The sequence below is a fragment of the Haliotis rubra genome, unplaced genomic scaffold (assembly GCF_003918875.1).
Source record: "Haliotis rubra isolate DU_JTF1 unplaced genomic scaffold, ASM391887v1 Scf127, whole genome shotgun sequence".
In the NCBI taxonomy this organism is placed as follows: Eukaryota; Metazoa; Mollusca; class Gastropoda; order Lepetellida; family Haliotidae; genus Haliotis; species Haliotis rubra.
Window position 1 is genome coordinate 909,506 of NW_025765192.1, and position 19,199 is coordinate 928,704.

The 19,199-nt window shown below is 38.9% G+C and overlaps 1 protein-coding gene across 1 annotated transcript in view; it reads left to right on the forward strand.

The window, feature by feature from the left end:
- Positions 1-2,268: 2,268 nt before the first annotated feature.
- Positions 2,269-19,199, forward strand: part of LOC124266627 (potassium voltage-gated channel subfamily C member 3-like) — a 28,722-nt gene continuing 11,791 nt past the window's right edge. Inside the window, exon 1 of the mRNA XM_046701427.1 lies at positions 2,269-2,867. Within this exon, the coding sequence (XP_046557383.1) occupies positions 2,427-2,867 (441 nt within the window). The 5' untranslated portion in view covers positions 2,269-2,426. The remainder of the gene's footprint in view (positions 2,868-19,199) is intronic.

A 19,199-nucleotide genomic window follows, 5' to 3' on the forward strand; every position in this document is an offset into this window, starting at 1 on the left:
GTATACGTCATACACCAAGCTTGATACCAGTATACGTCATACACCAAGCTTGATACCAGTATACGTCATACACCATACCGCCAGTTTGATACCCAGTATACGTCATACACCAAGCTTGATACCAGTATACGTCATACACCAAGCGATTGATACCAGTATACGGTATACGCCATACACCAAGTTTGATACCAGTATACGTCATACACCAATCTTGATACCAGTATACGCCATACACCAAGTTTGATACCAGTATACGTCATACACCAAGCTTGATACCAGTATACGTCATACACCAAGCTTGATACCAGTATACGCCATACACCAAGCTTGATACCAGTATACGTCATACACCAAGCTTGATACCAGTATACGTCATACACCAAGCAAGATACCAGTTGATACCAGTATACGCCATACACCAAGCGATACCAGTATACGTCATACACCAAGCTTGATACCAGTTGATACCCAAGTATACGTCATACACCAATCTTGATACCAGTATACGTCATACACCAATCTTGATACCAGTATACGTCATACACCAAGCGATACCAGTATACGTCATACACCAATATACTTGATACCAGTATACGTCATACACCAAGCTTGATACCGGTATACGTCATACACCAATCTTGATACCAGTATACGCCATACACCAAGTTTGATACCAGTATACGTCATACACCAATCTTGATACCAGTATACGCCATACACCAAGCTTGATACCAGTATACGTCATACACCAAGCGATACCAGTATACGCCATACACCAAGTTTGATACCAGTATACGTCATACACCAAGCTTGATACCAGTATACGCCATACACCAAGCTTGATACCAGTATACGTCATACACCAATCTTGATACCAGTATACGCCATCCCTACTCCATTAGCATACCACAAGCTTTACGCCATACACCAAACAAACAATATTCGTCATATATTTTAATACCAGCACTATCCCTCCAAAGATCCAAAGTTTTACATAACACCAAGTAACACCAGTGTTAGCTATGAGTCAATCGCGATACCTGATGAGCCAAGTACCAGCAATGCCCCTACTCTCAACTATAATACCGGTATTAGCAATGCACAATGAAAGCACACTCAGACCAACAACAACCGGTATACCAGTTTTAGCCATATTCAAAGCGACATCGATAACGACCGTATTCCAAGTATACACCAAGTATACCGGTAATCATATAAGTTCTAGACTTGTAAAGTATAAAGTATTATACAATCCACCATCAGCATATAAAATAGTATTACTTTACATACACCAAGTATATTAATATTATCACTATATTTTACTCCCCGGTACGATAATGTACCAGGTATCTATACTAACACAACACTATCACCAGATCTATTGATTTCTAACACATAGAGATCTTACTGGTAAAGCATTCACTCGTCACGCCGAAGATCCGCCGATTGGTTAAATGTGTGAAGCGTGTCCCCGCCGTCGTCTAAAAGCGGCTTAGATTCACCCACATAAAGGGTACAGTGGCTAAAGCATTCGCTCGTCACGCCGAAAACCAGGGTTCGATTCCCCACATGGGTACAATGTGTGAAGCCCATTTCTGGTGCCCCCGCCGTGATATTGCTGGAATATTGCTAAAAGCGGCGTAAAAGTAAACTCACTCACTCACTTCATAAAACTGGCACAACTAATAATATAAAACTGCCAGCACTGTGGCGTGAAGAACCATCAACCGCCTTAACGTTGTTGCCAACATACCCCAAATGCCAGCTACCGTTTCTTATGTCACTACAGATTCACCCAGCGTGAATACGCGAAAGCGACAAGTATCTTGTTTACCACTCCTCCAGTTTAGTGCATATTCCCAAACATTTGAGCAGGAACCGTGCTTAGTGTGTGCACGTTAAGTCCGTTGTACATAGCTTACATCTGTCTTATAGTTAGCTCAGTTATACTTCGCCAGCCATGTGTTGATAAAGAAGCATGGCATGCGCATGGCATTAAGTACAACTTTGTTTTCTTAATGCTCATTCAACATATAATGTAAATCAAAACCACAGATGTCTGAACCTATTTCCAGTACTTGCACATTGACTATATCCTCAAATGACAAAAAATAAACTAACAATATTATTTTTCACTGCCACACGAGAAACACGAGACCGAACTTACGTAATACTGTAGAGCTCCTGGTTGCGTACTGATCACGTGACATGAACGGTATTCTCACAGCTGGTAAAATATCGATTGTAAATAGAGCTAGTTGAGTTGACACGAGGGTCTTCTCTGCTCATGTCTCTGCCGTCATTTGAGAGTACCTTCTTGTATATAATTGGTTGTAGGGATCACCTACAGTCACCTACCCCTGATGGATTCCAAGGCCTTTGAGCGTGATCGTTGATCGACCAACACACAGACCTCGACTCCCACCATGGCGACTGTTACACTGAATGTGTCAGGGAAGAGGTTCACCATCGGTAAAACTATTTTACAACGCTACCCAGACACAATTCTGGGACGGCTTACAACAGAAAGCCAGAATTATGATCAAACTTGTGATGAGTTTTTCTTTGATCGTAATCCTAAAATGGTTCCTCCACTTCTTGATCTGTATCGGACTGGAGAGCTTCATCTGCCATCGCATTTGTGTACATTTACCATTAAGAACGAACTGAGGTTTTGGGAGATTAAAGAAGATCTCATTTCGGAGTGTTGCTGGAAAAAATACATTGCTGCTGTTGAAGACATGAAAGCTGTTGACATCATCGAGAAGTCGTTATACGACCATCTATCTGAAAAGCCGGCTACTTTAAACACAAAGCATAAAATCTGGATGACGTTGGAGTATCCCTCATGCACTCTGTTATCTAAGGTAATGTATATAAATCATTGTTCTATATGCGTGTATATTCGGTGTTAATGTATATCTAACCAGTTTAAGAAATCTCGCTACCGTTAATTCTGTTTTGACATTTTTGAGCAGTGATGATTAGGAATTTACCCGACATGCACTGATAAACTTCATTAATTAAGTAGCATGATCGGGGATATATACTACCCATCAAAAGTTTAGACTCACTTAAAGCACTCACTATATGTTATGTATATGTATGTGGTTACATCGAAGATGAATTTCTCCACCAACTTGGGAGAACCAACTGAAAACCTTATGCAGATGAATTGCACAAGGATGATGCTTCAAATTGCGAAAGGCATGAGCAAATGTCGTGCATGTGAACATATGCGTTTTGGTGTAAAGTTTTGTTAAGAATTCGCCAATTTTCACAGATTTTAATCATTTACTGAACTCATGACAATAATCTTTTCAATGTTACGAATATGTTTTACAATACACCAGTTCATAACTAAACAGTACCTTTAAACAGTATGGAATATTTTGCAAAAAGCTAGTTTAGAACAGTGGACAAGTAAGTGGCTACATTTACACTAGTGAGTCTAAACTTTTGATGGGTAGTATACATGTTCTTGTAGACGTAATAACCCTGTGTTTAATTCTCTGGCTCGATACACGCAACATCCAGCTACTGAGACTGGCGCATTGTCTGTGAAGGTGAGGTGAATTGGGTTTAACGTCGTGCTTGAGAATATTTCGCTCATATGACGACGTGCATGCGTGTGTATGTGTATGTGCGGCTGCTTGTACTAGCCCAGACTGACGCTGGTTTTATAGTGCCAGCTCACTGAGATACCATGCCGCAGTGAAGCATGAATACCCCACTCAGACACAGTATACTGACTCCGAGCCGACCAGTCCTTGATGTACCCATTAATGCCGAGCGCCAGGCAGGGACCAACAAGTACCATATTTTAACGTCTTTTGGTATGACGCGGTCGGGGATCGAACCCGCGACCTTCCGCACTGCGGGCGGACGCTCTAACCGCTACACCACGGAGGCGGTCTTGTCTGTGGAGAGTGCAATTCATGCAACGTTCCTGCAATCTAAATACGTATATCTAGTACAAAGGTCATTTACTTCTCTGCACTAAAAACTTGCAAGCTATGATCTCAATGGCAATAGCTTGAGAGAAATATATCTATATAAGTATATTGTTAGAAATTATCTCTTTCGCAACAAAGGTAAATTTTACTACATCGTGCTTATGTAACTAAATATTTGGATAGATAATATTAGATATACCTTTGTATCAACCAATATGCTGTCTACAAGATGTTGTAACCTTGTATCTATCAAAAAAGACTCACTTAAAGCAGTCACTATATGTCATGTGTGTGTGTGTGTGTGTGTGTGTGTGTGTGTACATGTGTATATATATATATATATATATATATATATATATATATAGTTACATCGAAGATGAATATCTCCACTAACGTGGGGGAACCAACTGCAAACTTTATGCAGATTAATTGCACGAGGATCATGCATCAAATTGCTGAAAAGCATGTGTAAATATCGTGCATGTGAACAGCTGCGTTTTGGTGTAACGTTTGGTCAAGAATTCGCCAGTTTTCATTGATTTTTATAATTTATTGAACTCATGACAATAATCTTTTCAACATTACGAATTTGTTTTACAATACACCAGTTCATGTGTAAACAGTACCTTTAAACAGTATGGAATATTTTGCCAAATCTGGTTTGGAACAGTTGACTGAAGTAAGTGGCTACATTTACACTAGTGAGTCTAAATGTTTGATGGGGAGTATATTTCCTTGTGTTACCTGACAAACATGGATTCATGTTGACTTATCAGTCACATATAGACAGAAAGACAAACGTACAATAATTTCAGAGATGCACAGGCGGACAGGCAGACAGTATGTTTCAAGACGGACAGACAGAAAGACAGGCAATATGTTTCAGTAACATTCCAACGGCCCATGATACATTAATATTATACCATTCTGTAGCAAGAATTGGGTTGAAGTACATTTATATATAACAATTTTACCCGTGAAAATAAGTATTAGGTGTTTTTAATTAGCAGTGTTTTGTTATAAACGACACCATTATCATTGTGATTATCTGTGTACATTAGTGGAGACAATGACCTACTTTTCAACCGATCGGAATTTTCTCGTGTGAAACTAAAAATAGACATCACAAACAACCATGGTTACACTGAATTTTAATTCTTCGTTTCTTAAGAAAATGGTATCTACAAATTGATGTTAATTTTAAACTTTAATAACATCGTATTTCATATTTTATGGCGAGGTATAGGCCGCATGACCTTAACTAAGACGTCACAGACTGCCCCAGTTTGATGAGGTCGTAAAATGATTCACAATGCATCTGGCTCACTGGTTACACCGGTTATGCGTTTTTGCGCTTAGTCAGTGTAGTTCTGAACGCACAATGTGATTGATATAATATCAAGTCCGTTCCAGACCGCCAAACTTTTCTAGCGGCAGAGCCTCGTTTTGAGATTTCCACGATTGCCAGGTTTCTGTTTGTCAGAGCTCGCTGTACGACAGAGTACGCTGCACGACATGTTTGCAAGGATTATAAGGAGCGTAGTGTTGCAATATACAGGTGCTTAGATGTATCAAATAATACTTATAAATATTTATGTAGCCAGTTAAATGAACCTCAAAATTCTGGACTGGTTATTGTACTAAGTTGCGCAATAGGACGGAACCCAGTCAGCAGGAAACGAAACTGTTGTGTAATCAATGTTTTGACTTGGACTGCGGTCAGGAACACTGCCTTTCTGACATCAAGGGGAATGCAGAAGTTTGTCATGTTAAGTGGTCTTCACAGTCTCTTAACATACCTTGAAAGGTTCGACCAGCTTGGCTGCCCTTCCTGGCTGAATTCCAAGAGGTAGCTAGGGAGGATGTGGGGAGGGCCCAGAGCTGATAATGAGCCTAACCAGCTTGACTGCCAGAATCACCCAACAACTCTGCTGCATGCATGTATTAGTCAGCAAAAGGAAATAATGGTGTTTGCGAAACGCTGACCATGTTACCCATGTCCTAATGCATAAATATCCCATACGTACATGTTAACTTCCGTAATAACACATAATGTGTGTTTTAGTAAACATATAATGATATAAGTGTTGTAGCCGTGATTGCTTGCTGCTACAGAGATCGTTATGGTCGTCAGTTTGTCCGTGTGTATCTGACTCAGTAATAGGTTTCTGATTATAGGGATTTCATCTGGAAACGCCGAAGCACTGTCAGTTCAATATGGCCACGCATGCCATCACATCATGCTGGGACTGATTTGGAGACCCACGTGGGATTATTTCTTACTGAAATCCCGTTGTCCTTGAAGCTTGTGGATTCTGGAGCACATGATTGCATGGTACCATCCACGTGCTTCTATATAATCATAGCATAACTAGTCTCAAGTTTGTTTGCACATTTGAGGGCATTCAGGCAAGCACAACGGACATCGACACGGAGAACATACTCCCATACCAATTACGACAAAACCGTTCAGACTAACATAACTATAATTTATGTTGTTAGTATGGATAGGTTATTGCATTAGCAATAACAATTTTGTCAAATGAACTTACCGTGTATACGTCAACCCCTATTTTAATAAATTCAATTGATAAGGAACATGTGGATGCCTTTCTCCGTCTATGGGATCAATTACTACTAAATAATTATTTTGCTCAAATCGAAGGAATGCTGCGTGTGCTATAGATCTTCCGAACAGTACGAAAACTGCAATGATGTCAAGATATTCCATATCATGCGATCAATTCATCCATCAAACACCCTGCTGGTTCATGTTTCAGTTTGACATGGTGAAGGGTATCTGTAATGTGTTATGTATTATGTCAAAAGTTTACCTGTGAAGAATTGGTATCTTTCACTCGGGATTCCATTGAAGGATGGTGTGGTCTCGTTCGTTCTGACCTTGGTGATCCGAGGGTTAAGAAGACCGTCACGCTGAAGGCCGCGTTTGAGTGAAAAAAGCCGCACTGATGCGTGATGTATCAAGCGTTTACCACGTGACTTCGCTGCTAACAAACCAAAGCTCATAATTAGGATAGATTAAGCTTTCTATCGGCTGATCCTGGTCAGACTATGAGAGGTAACTCAGTTACAGAGGCAAGTGGCCGACGTAGCTTCTATATTAAGAGTAACAACATATATAACACTTTTTGAAGTGACATGATTTTATCTAGAGACATTAGATACCCGATATTTTTTTGTGTGCATTTCCTGAATTTAATATAGGTAATATAATACGATTAATCTGAATTTGAATACAGTCCAAGGATAAAAGCACACTTGCGAAACTATTTATTTGTTAAAATCACGTCCATGCCTTTTTTTTATAAAAAAACCCCATGCTCTAACATAATACTAGATTACTATTTGTCATGAATTAATAATATTGCATAATTGTTGAAAGTAGGTTTCCATTGTGCAGAATAGGCATTGGGTGTAGGATCGGCACAAGCAGCCCCTCATCTGAATTTGCTATAAAAGCATCATAAAAGTAGAATGCTCACATGGGAATATCTTAAATGCCACACTGCACTGGTGCTGGTGTTTTGGACTTGATCAATACCAGTATTACTTTATAAACAACTTCCAAGAGGAAGTCTATAATTGCAATATGATTATAATTTCAAGCTGGTCTAATGATACAGAACAATATTAATCAATATCAACGCCATCATTACAGCTATTAGCTTTAACTCGATTTGGCGGTGAATACATGATGGCTGACACTCTAAAAACTTCATGTGATTGGCGTGGTCATCGTCCAATAATAATAATAATGTCCATTTATATGACGCTAAACTCCGCTGGGGCGCGATCATAGCGTATACAAGAGTCAAGGAAACGTAAAAACTTGGTGGCAGTACAAGGTCACTTTAAAAGTACAAACGGAACAGGTGAGTCTTTCAGAGACACTAGAACTGTTCCTTGAGAGAGTCTGGCCGTTAGTTCCGTTTAGAGGCACTAAATGACCTGTAACCAAAGGACCTTGATTCCATGGTGGCAGAATGAGTCTCTGTTGTCAGTACCAGTATAAAGGTACTGAATGTGGGACATTGGGTGTATAACGTATATAAGGATGTGGCCCTACAAGTGGATGTATTTCTCGTGGTATATTCCTGTAGGTATATATGGACATTCAGTGTGCTACTGACATCGTGATATATAACTGTAGGTGTATATGGACATTTACTGTGTTACTGACATCGTGATATTTTACTGTAGGTGTGTATGGACATTTACTGTGTTACTGACATCGTGATATATTACTGTAGATGTGTTACTGACATCATGTTATGTTAAGTACTGTTAGTGTGTATGGATATTCAGTATGTTATTGACATCGTGGTATATTACTGTAGGAGTATATGGACATAAAGTGTGTTATTGAAATCGTGGTATATTACTGTAGGTGTATATGGACATAAAGTGTGTTACTGACATCGTGATATATTACTGTAGGTGTATATGGACATTCAGTGTGTTACTGACATCGTGGTATATTCCTGTAGGAGTATATGGACATAAAGTGTGTTATTGAAATCGTGATATGTTACTGTAGGTGTATATGGACATAAAGTGTGTTACTGACATCATGTTATGTTAAGTACTGTTAGTGTGTATGGATATTCAGTATGTTATTGACATCGTGGTATATTACTGTAGGAGTATATGGACATAAAGTGTGTTATTGAAATCGTGATATATTACTGTAGGTGTATATGGACATAAAGTGTGTTACTGACATCGTGATATATTACTGTAGGTGTATATGGACATTCAGTGTGTTACTGACATCGTGATATATTCCTGTAGGTGTATATGGACATAAAGTGTGTTATTGAAATCGTGATATATTACTGTAGGTGTATATGGACATAAAGTGTGTTACTGACATCGTGATATATTACTGTAGGTGTGTAGGGACATTTGCTGTGTTACTGACATCGTGATATATTACTGTAGGTGTATATGGACATAAAGTGTGTTACTGACATCGTGATCTGTCACTGTTGGTGTATATGGACATAAAGTGTGTTACTGTCATCGTGATATATTACTGTAGGTGTATATGGACATTTTAGTGTGTTACTGACATCATGTTATGTTATTGTAGGTTTCATGGACATTCAGGGTGTTACTGACATCGTGATATATTCCTGTAGGTGTATATGGACATAAAGTGTGTTATTGAAATCGTGATATATTACTGTAGGTGTATATGGACATAAAGTGTGTTACTAACATCGTGATATATTACTGTAGGTGTGTAGGGACATTTGCTGTGTTACTGACATCGTGATATATTACTGTAGGTGTATATGGACATAAAGTGTGTTACTGACATCGTGATCTGTCACTGTTGGTGTATATGGACATAAAGTTTGTTACTGTCATCGTGATATATTACTGTAGGTGTATATGGACATTATAGTGTATTACTGACATCATGTTATGTTATTGTAGCTTTCATGGACATTTAGTGTGTTACTGACATCGTGATATATTACTGTAGGTGTGTAGGGACATTCAGTGAGTTACTGACATCGTCACATATTACTGTAGATGTGTAGGGACATTTACTATGTTACTGACATCGTGATATATCACTGTAGATGTGTATGGATATTTAGTGTGTTACTGACATCGCAATATATTACTGTAGGTGTGTATGGACATTCAGTATGTTACTGACATCGTGATATATTACTGTACGTGTGTATGGACATTTACTGTATTACTGACATCGTGATATATTACTGTAGGTGTGTAGGGGCCTTCAGTGTGCTACTGACATCGTGATATACTACTGTAGATGTGTATGGACATTTAGTGTGTTACTGACATCGTGATATATTACTGTAGATGTGTATGGACATTTAGTGTGTTACTGACATCGTGTTATGTTCCTATGGGTATGTATCGACACCCACCGTGTCGCCGACATGTTTCTATATATTACTGTAGGCGGTTAAGGACAGGAAGTGTATAACGGACATGTTTATGTATTACTGTAGGTGGGTATATGGACATTCAGTTGGATGCTTACATCGTAATATATTACTGTATATTGTTATGCACAGCCAGCACGACATTGGAACACCATATATAGTTATACAGTTCTTTCAGTTCTGTTTAAATGCGTATTATAAGGCACCATCAGATTTATCCAATCAACCAGTAATGCTTATATCCGTTTTATGCACTAATGTGAAGGTTTACAATAATCCACAGATCGTCGAGGCCATCCCCGTGAACGGTAGACTTATCTAAGATGACTGCGGAATCTAATGACTGATCCGTATGGCTTGATATCGATTAACGAACGAGGGAACTAATATGCGTGTCTCACACCTCGCGTGATTTGAATGGCCGTGATTTGCACTCTAAATCCTAAACATTCTGAAAGGTAACTTGCTACCATACCGATAAGGTTACCCTGAATAACTACCTGTAATCCGCCGTCGATTGTTGATATACATGTACACTGTCTATCCATTGTGAATTCATGATTATTTATAGTACATATCTGTCCCTATTGTCTTTGGCTTCAGCTGTACATAGTTTGACGTACACTCTTAGCCTTCAACGCAGAGTACACGCGGAAAAATGGATGACAATCAACTACGTGTAGTGTACCTAGAGTGACGCACTAACTAATGCACACACGCACATGCAACCACATGTGCATCTCCGCTTTGTCTTGAGGTTCTTATTTTCAGACCTTCTTGATAGAGATGGATTATTGTTGATTGCCGCGTTACAAAAAGCAATATGAGTGTGCGTTGTACAGATTTGTTTTAGTACGTTTAAGACGTTTTCTATTCACTGAGATATGAATAAGAATCATACCAAAATATAATAATTGATGTCCATACTTGGTTATTATAACTGTAGTGAAACTGGGATGTCTGTGGTTTGGAAACCGTGTGAATCGTTATCCCGTTGATAACCGGGCCTGTAGGTCGAGGAAATCATTAGGACGCCAACTGTCACATGACGTTGTATTAACGCATGAACTTAAATACGTAAACCATGACACCGTATTCACAAATGATATTCTTCGCATTACTCTTCATTGGATACAATTGCTGAGTGCGGCGTAAAACTAAACTCACTCACTCACTCATTGGATACAATTTGTTAATCCCAGTATGTGAGCACAAAGGCGCGTAAAGGTCGCTGACTATTTTGTACGGTTCTGGTATGAAAGCTGCGCTAGTTGGCTGTGGTCGATAACTGACAGCCTACATTAATACGATTACTATTAGCAACATAAATGGGAAAGTTATAATTGAATATTATAAAACATGTTATAAAAACATCTCCTATATCATGTACATGTACATGATTAACATTGACACGTACAACCAAATACCTGAGAATGTGTACCGTGACGATGCATAGTAGGAAAAAAAGTTCAATATTCATTGAATAAATGTTGTGAGGCAACCAAATGCACTTTAGATGACCACTCTGTTTATGAATATGCAGTCTTAGTCAGTGGTTAGTCTGTGAAAATACAGCTCCTATCTTGCTGTACGATGTTTTATAAACAGTTTCTGATATATAGTTCTTATGTGTAATCATTTCCATTGAAAATATCTTATAGATATTGTCAGAGTAGCAAAGCACCTTAGTAAAATGTAAGAATCGGCAATCCCAGCGCATGTTAATGCATACTGAAGTGGTACGCCTTTTTAGATCACCCCGCAGCTTAGATAAAAGCGACAATAGCTATCGATTATCGATAGAGCAGAATCGATTGAACGATTCCTATTGTATCAAAAGTATTAATTGATCAATATGAGATCGAAACCGGGAGTTCGCCGAAAGGTGAATGCTTCCTGCCTCAACTGTGGAAACCGTTACAAACACATACACTGTCAATTATTCACCGGACAATAAGCACGAGAGTAAAGATAAGGAGGGTGAATGTCTGAAGGATGCAACACTTCAATGACTTGAAAGGATCGCGATCGTAGCCTCATCTATACACAACTACACACGGGGTTTTGGAATTACCTCCTGAGTCGGTAGATCGATCTATAGATCTGTAAAAATGCATAGATCTCCTATTGTATCGTTACACATCCTGATCAGTCCCATATTTCTTCGACCATTCCAACCAATTACCTGTCAACATCTTTGTCTATCATTTGCCCTTGGTTGATTCTGCGTCATTTCGAAGGATGTACACTGATCACTTCCGTGTTTGGTTGTTTGTGTGTCGTCGTACCTGGCCATTGGCTCATGTTTCACCTGTTTGTCTGGTTCAGAGTATGCTAGTTATATTGTCGCCTGCGGCATTAAACAACACTCACTCATTTACTCATCTGTCTAAAGTCAGCTTCGGTCTATGCATTTTCTTGTCATCAATCTTTACTCGTGTTGGAGAGAATGGGCCATAGGCCCAATTATATGTTCGATATCATAGCATTCGGACTGACTGAGTTTGGCTTTACGCCGCTTTAAGCAATATTCCAGCAACATCACGGCGGGGGACACCAGAAATGGGCTTCACACTTTGTATCCATGTGGGGATTCGAACTCGGGTCTTCGGCGTGACGAACCAACGCTTTAACCACTAGGCTACCAAACCGCCCCATAGCATTCGGAAAACTGTTGTTAACGTGGTACCTACCTACTGACAAACGTTGCAAAACAGATAAACAAATTGGTTTCCACACGTCAATTATGAATAACAGTCAACATAGGCACAATGAGGCATTGGGAAAACTACTTCATACCTATCTGTTTCCATTCTGTTTGTAAATTTAGAGAACTTGTATGAATCCGTCAAAGCCTCCTAAACTTACTTTGTCCTTAATTTGAGGTATAAACATACTGCTTCAATGCAAGAAGGTTCAGAAATGAATTTTCAGCCACGTGGTGACTCTGACATTGATTTTCAAAGATACCCACCAACAGTTGTGCACAACGCAAAATGTTGTTCAATTGCAAAAACTATGTAATGAAAATATCCTTTTAAACTATGTTTATGAAAAGTATTCTGACGAAGAGTCAGGGTTTCATTTTTCGTACAATACAGCAAAGGTAAACGGACATGTTAAAACGTATGATAAAATCAGCCGCGAGGTAGTTTCTGTTGTCTCCTAGTTCGTTATGTCAGTCTGTCTGTCTATCAAATCCATCTGTTTGTGTGTATGTTTAATACATATTTTTACAAAGAAATAATATACAATGATTGCATTCACTCTAAAGTGTGAAATACATGCAAAGCGTTTATGAATCATAATTATGTTAAGTCATGCACTACATATTTTTCAGATAACGTTACACAGAAACACTTTCATCGAGTGTATTTCACAACAGATTAATATTCTATACAATTTACTTCCAACCACACGACTGCTCTGCAACTGAAATGTTCCTAAAGCATTACAGACTTTCAAAACGGATTACGCTTACATTGACCATAATGCATTTTACGTGTCGATTTCCAAGTGTCACAATCCGTTAACCAGAAATCTGTAAACGAGTGTGGTATGAAACCGACACGCAACATGGAAATGTGATGCTGTACCAATAAACAGGTGGCTTCTAAAATTAACTAAGTTTACAAAGCAATATATATTACTGCAACGTTATCAAAGTGGTAATACAACATAGTGTGACATTACAATGACAGTGCTATCAGTAATGCTAAAGAAGTGATGGTAGTAATAGTGATGATATTCAGCTACTCCCAACAGTGATCCAACTTTGAAAATAGACACAGAAATCAAGGATGAAGAGTAATGTTGACACAATTGCTTGAGCTTCATGTAATGTGAAATGAGAGAGGCGAGTGGCCACCCTTTATACTGTAAATCATGAAATTAATGCGAAAAATGTGGCTGTAAAACGTAAATCTGTTGACACTACACATTACACCAATACAGGTCACTTCCTCATTACAGGTATCTCAAACCACATGTAATTATCACTGGTTACAATCACTGGTCATTGTTTAATGTCACTCAAGGACATCAGCTAGGCCGGACATTCTCCAGCCACGTGTTTTTTGTATCTTGTTAGACGAGTTGTGTCTTTCAAATCGGGTTATGTTTATACATGTTGTCATAAGACAAGTAGTAGCAAACAAGCTCGTGATCAAACATGGCATCGTAGTCGAAACATCGTCAGCTTATTTCCATTCATTGCTTTACAAGCTCAATTCAGGTTATTTGGTAAAGAACAAGCGTGAAAAGAAAAAGAACAACACCAAAGATTCAGGATGTCACATTTTATCATCAACACAGATTCCTCAGCTCGCATTAATTTCGTGACTCATTTTAGACTAGACCCTCGCACTCGCATTAACTTCGTGACGCATTAATTTCATGATTTACAGTATATATTATATGTACCTCATGAAGGTTATGTCGCATGCTGGTTTATGTCGGCTGCTCTAAAAGCTTCAAGGGGCGATGGGGTAGTCTAGTGGTTAAAGCGTTCTCGCCGAAGATCACGGTCCGATTCCCCATATGGGTACAATGTGTGAAGCCCATTTCTGGTGTCCCCCAGCCGTGATATTGTTGGAATATTGTTAAAGGCGGCGTAAAACTAATCTCACCCACACTAAAAGCTTGATTCCTGGTCTAAATAAAATAACTAGCACACGATGTCCTGTTTTACATCTTAACAAAAGCAATGTAAGTACAATTGCCACACTGTTGTACAATGAATTGCAATACTACATAATATAGTATGACCAGAAATTATTGAGAATTTTAGGAATATGTTTAATTGGACTTTAGTATAAACAACCTTGACCAGCAAAACGTAATAAAAATAATTATCAGTGCACAACTGAATATCATTTGTTGTAAGAGAATACAGTAAATAAAGTATGACCAGAAATTATTGAGAATTATAGGAATATGTTTAATTGGATTTCTAGTATAAACAACCTTGACCATCTATCAAGTGCTTGGTTTCATTCAAGAGAGACAACTCCGTTAATCCTTTTTCATTAGTTTGTGAAGAGTTACCCCCCTTTGTTTACTTGCTAGCAGACGATCCTCAGTATGGATGATTTAGAGAAGAGGAAGTTGATTTTAGAGTATTATAACAAGGACATCAGATCAACTAAAGTGATTTCAAGTAGAACAGGCATCCCTTTGTCACCTGTTTATCGTGTTTTGAAAATATTGCAAATGGATATGGCATTGAGCACCAGGGAGGCCCAGAAAATTGACTGTCGGTGACAGGAGGCGGCTTGGTATTCTTGTTTCTAAAACAAACGAAGGAGTTAAGAAAACTTAAGGCTGGATATGATTGATAGAGGAACTGTGGCTGTCTGTAAGGAGACAATTAGAACTGAGCTGCATGCAATGGGTTGGCAGAAAAGTCGAGGAATTCCATCACCGATCATGAAACCCGAACAAAAGGAGCGAAGGTTGAACTGGTGCTTACAGTATAGAAATGTTTACTGGGACAATGTGATTTTCTCAGATGAAAGTTCTGTGTGGCTGTTTCCCAATACACCGAAAGTCTGGACCAAACAAATTGAAAAACCTTTGTATCAGCGCCCAAAGTACAGTCCGAAATTTAACGTGTGGGTTGGCATATCTGTGGTAGGGGCAACGCCCCTCTGTGTATTTGAAGGGAATATGAACAGTGAGCGGTACACAGATATTCTCGAGGGACATTTACTTCCATCTGCTCACGTGTTCTATGGACATTTTTGGATTTTCCAGCAGGACAACGACCCAAAACATCGTCCAAAACATTCACAGGCCTGGTTTCGGACCCAAAATATGACATTATTAGATTGGCCAAGCTATAGCCCTGACCTAAATCCAATAGAAAATGTTTGGGGACTTATGAAGGAAAGTGTCAATAAGAAAAATCTGACAAATATTGCTGAAATGAAAGAGGAGGTGGTCCGATATGGACCACGACTTTTTAACTTCTTTGATCAGTAGTATGCCCCGCTGACAAAATACTAACTGTTCACCTGTCTTTGAATCTGGAGTTATGTTCTGCTAATATTCACATTCAATACGTGAGTAATGAGTGAAAATGTTTTAAAAAATATAACAAATTATAATCTTTAAATTCTCAATAATTTCTGGTTGTACTGTAACATGTAAGGTAAGGTTGGTGTGCTTCCTAGTTCATTAACCGCATTCCTATTCCTGTGTGTATCATTACCATTGAGGTAACGGTACAATTTGAATCAAAATGCCGTTAGCCTGCCTTCATATGTTGATTGATTCTACTCCAAGTCTATTGTGTGATGACCACGTGGTTAGTTCTCCTGGCACCAAGACAACGTAGAGTGCACAGAGTTCTATCATGTGTTCCGACATTGAACTAATATTCAACACATCATTGCATTGTGCCAGTACAAGGTTCGCCTCTCAGACTAACGTCAGTGTGTCATATAAACTTTGAATAAATGAGATTTCGTATAAAAGCCCTGCAGGTATAACGCAGGTCATTTGCATTTGTAGTGCGTGATACATTGTTCAGACGCGCTTTGTGATGGCGAGACGCGTGCGATGTAAGCTTGCTTGGAACACCAGCTGCTGAGGCCGTAAAATGGTATTAAACACGATTCGGGGTCGTTGGTTTTCTCTGACTTCGTTGCAATACGAATGGCGTACGTCAATAGAATGAACATAAATATCGCACTAGTGAATACACCTACATACAATGGCTTGAACGTTCAATTGTTGTATTAACAGATGCATGTACTCCGTATATACCGCAATGATTGAACCAACATTTTATCAACCATCGAGTAATAAACCAAAATAAAACCTTAAATTTCTGAAAATATAGCTGCCTCGGCATAAACACTGCTAGAAACAGGTTGTGAGATGAGGTGATTCATAAGGACATCAAACCGTTCTGTCAAACAGTCAATACTGAAACAAGACGCCAAATACTTCCATGTACTGAGATGACAGGTTTAGCTTGAGGGACATTCGTTTAAGCAGATATGTACGAACATTCAATAGTACAATATTTTGACATGCAGAAAAAAATATTAGAACTTGTGGAATACACGCACAGGGGAGATATCATGGCTGTATTTTTGGCGATATATTGCCTCATGGCTGGTCGGTATCAGGGAATGTCTCCATTGTGTCATGCATGTCAGAGATTGCTGATCGCTGCGTCTAGAAGTGTGTTCAAGCCAATGTGAAATCGTTTCTGATTCCATAAACTAGCTATCGACTACATGTATTTCGAAATATTGCTGTAAAATAGCATTTATTCATTTCTTTTCATTCTTGTGTATGTATGTTTCTAAAAGTCTGTTCAGAACTGACGAGCCCCACTCTCCGATGGTCTCTCACCCAAATGCCGTTCTATCGTCATATCTTTGGTCACGAAGTTCAGAGCAATATTCTAAACTCTGAACTTACTATGTTGGGTTCAAGGACATGATATCAGCAATACATTACCATGTAGCGTAGAGTGACTTGATAAAAGGCACAGGCACGTTGGCTGGTATATACTTAAAATTCTTAACTAAAAACGAGAAACCCTGTCGCTATTCATTTGGAAATCTCTTGTGGACTCCGACTTCATCATTTTCAAGTGTTTATGAATCTCTATCGAGTAGTGATGAGACAAGGCTTTAGGGAAAAGGTAAGCGTACCCTGCGGCAAAAGTGACCCCAAGAGCAAACACACGCAAAGGCAAGTCAATCGTTCACATGAAAAACACAGGACCATAATTATGCTCCAAATCAAAATAGGGATATGTACAGTACAACCAGAAATTATTGAGAATTTTTTTTAATATCGTAATTTTTTTTTTCACTCATTACTCAAGTATTGAATGTGAATATTAGCAGAACATAACTCCAGATTCAAAAACAGGTGAACAGTTAGTATTTTGTCAATTCACCATGGGCAGCAATGCAGGCTTCAATGCGGCTGGGCATACTACTGATCAAAGAAGTTTGAAAGTCGTAGTCCATGCTGTTCCAGTATCGGACCACCTCTTCTTTCATTTCAGCAATATTTGTCAGATTTTTCTTATTGACACTTTCCTTCATAAGTCCCCAAACATTTTCTATTGGATTTAGGTCAGGGCTACAGCTTGGCCAATCTAATAATGTCATATTTTGGGTCCGAAACCAGGCCTGTGAATGTTTTGAACGATGTTTTGGGTCGTTGTCCTGCTGGAAAATCCAAAAATGTCCATAGAACACGTGAGCAGATGGAAGTAAATGTCCCTCGAGAATATCTGTGTACCGCTCACTGTTCATATTCCCTTCAAATACACAGAGGGGCGTTGCCCCTAACACAGATATGCCATCCTACACGTTAAATTTCGGACTGTACTTTGGGCGCTGATACAAAGGTTTTTCAATTTGTTTGTTCCAGACTTTCGGTGTATTAGGAAATAGCCACACAGAACTTTCATCTGAGAAAATCACATTGTCCCAGTTAAAATTTCTATGCCGTAAGCACCAGTTCAACCTTCGCTCCTTTTGTTCAGGTTTCATGATCGGTGATGGAATTCCTCGACTTTTCTGCCAACCCATTGAATGCAGCTCAGTTCTAATTGTCTCCTTACAGACAGCCACAGTTCCTCTATCAATCATATCCAGCTTTAAGTTTTCTAAACGTCTTCGTTTGTTTTTAGAAACAAGAATACCAAGCCGCCTCCTGTCACCGACAGTCAATTTTCTGGGCCTACCTGCGCCTCCCTGGTGCTCAATGCCATATCCATTTGCAATATTTTTCAAAACACGATAAACAGGTGACAAAGGGATGCCTGTTCTACTTGAAATCACTTTAGCTGATCTGATGTCCTTGTTATAATACTCTAAAATCAACTTTCTCTTCTCTAAATCAACCATACTGAGGATCACTGAAAATGTCGTCTGCTAGCAAGTAAACAAAGGGGGAAAACTTTTCACAACCTAATGCAAAAGGATTAACGGAGTTGTCTGTTGGAATGAAACCAAGCACTTGATAGCTAGTAAAGGTTGTTTGTACTAGAAATCCAATTAGACATATTCCTATAATTCTCAATAATTGCTGGTCATACTATATCGCAGCATCGGACACCATTTTTATCACTGATACATATATCCTCCACATGTCTACCATAAGCCTTCTTGAAAGGTGTAGTGTGATCTAGATCTGGAACAACTTCTGAGCAAGAGTCTGGGTCGCTCTTTGAAATCTTTTTAAACGATTTGGAAACCATGGTCATTTAAACACGTGGCGGGCCACGACATGTTTGGGAAGATGCACGCATTTCCATTTC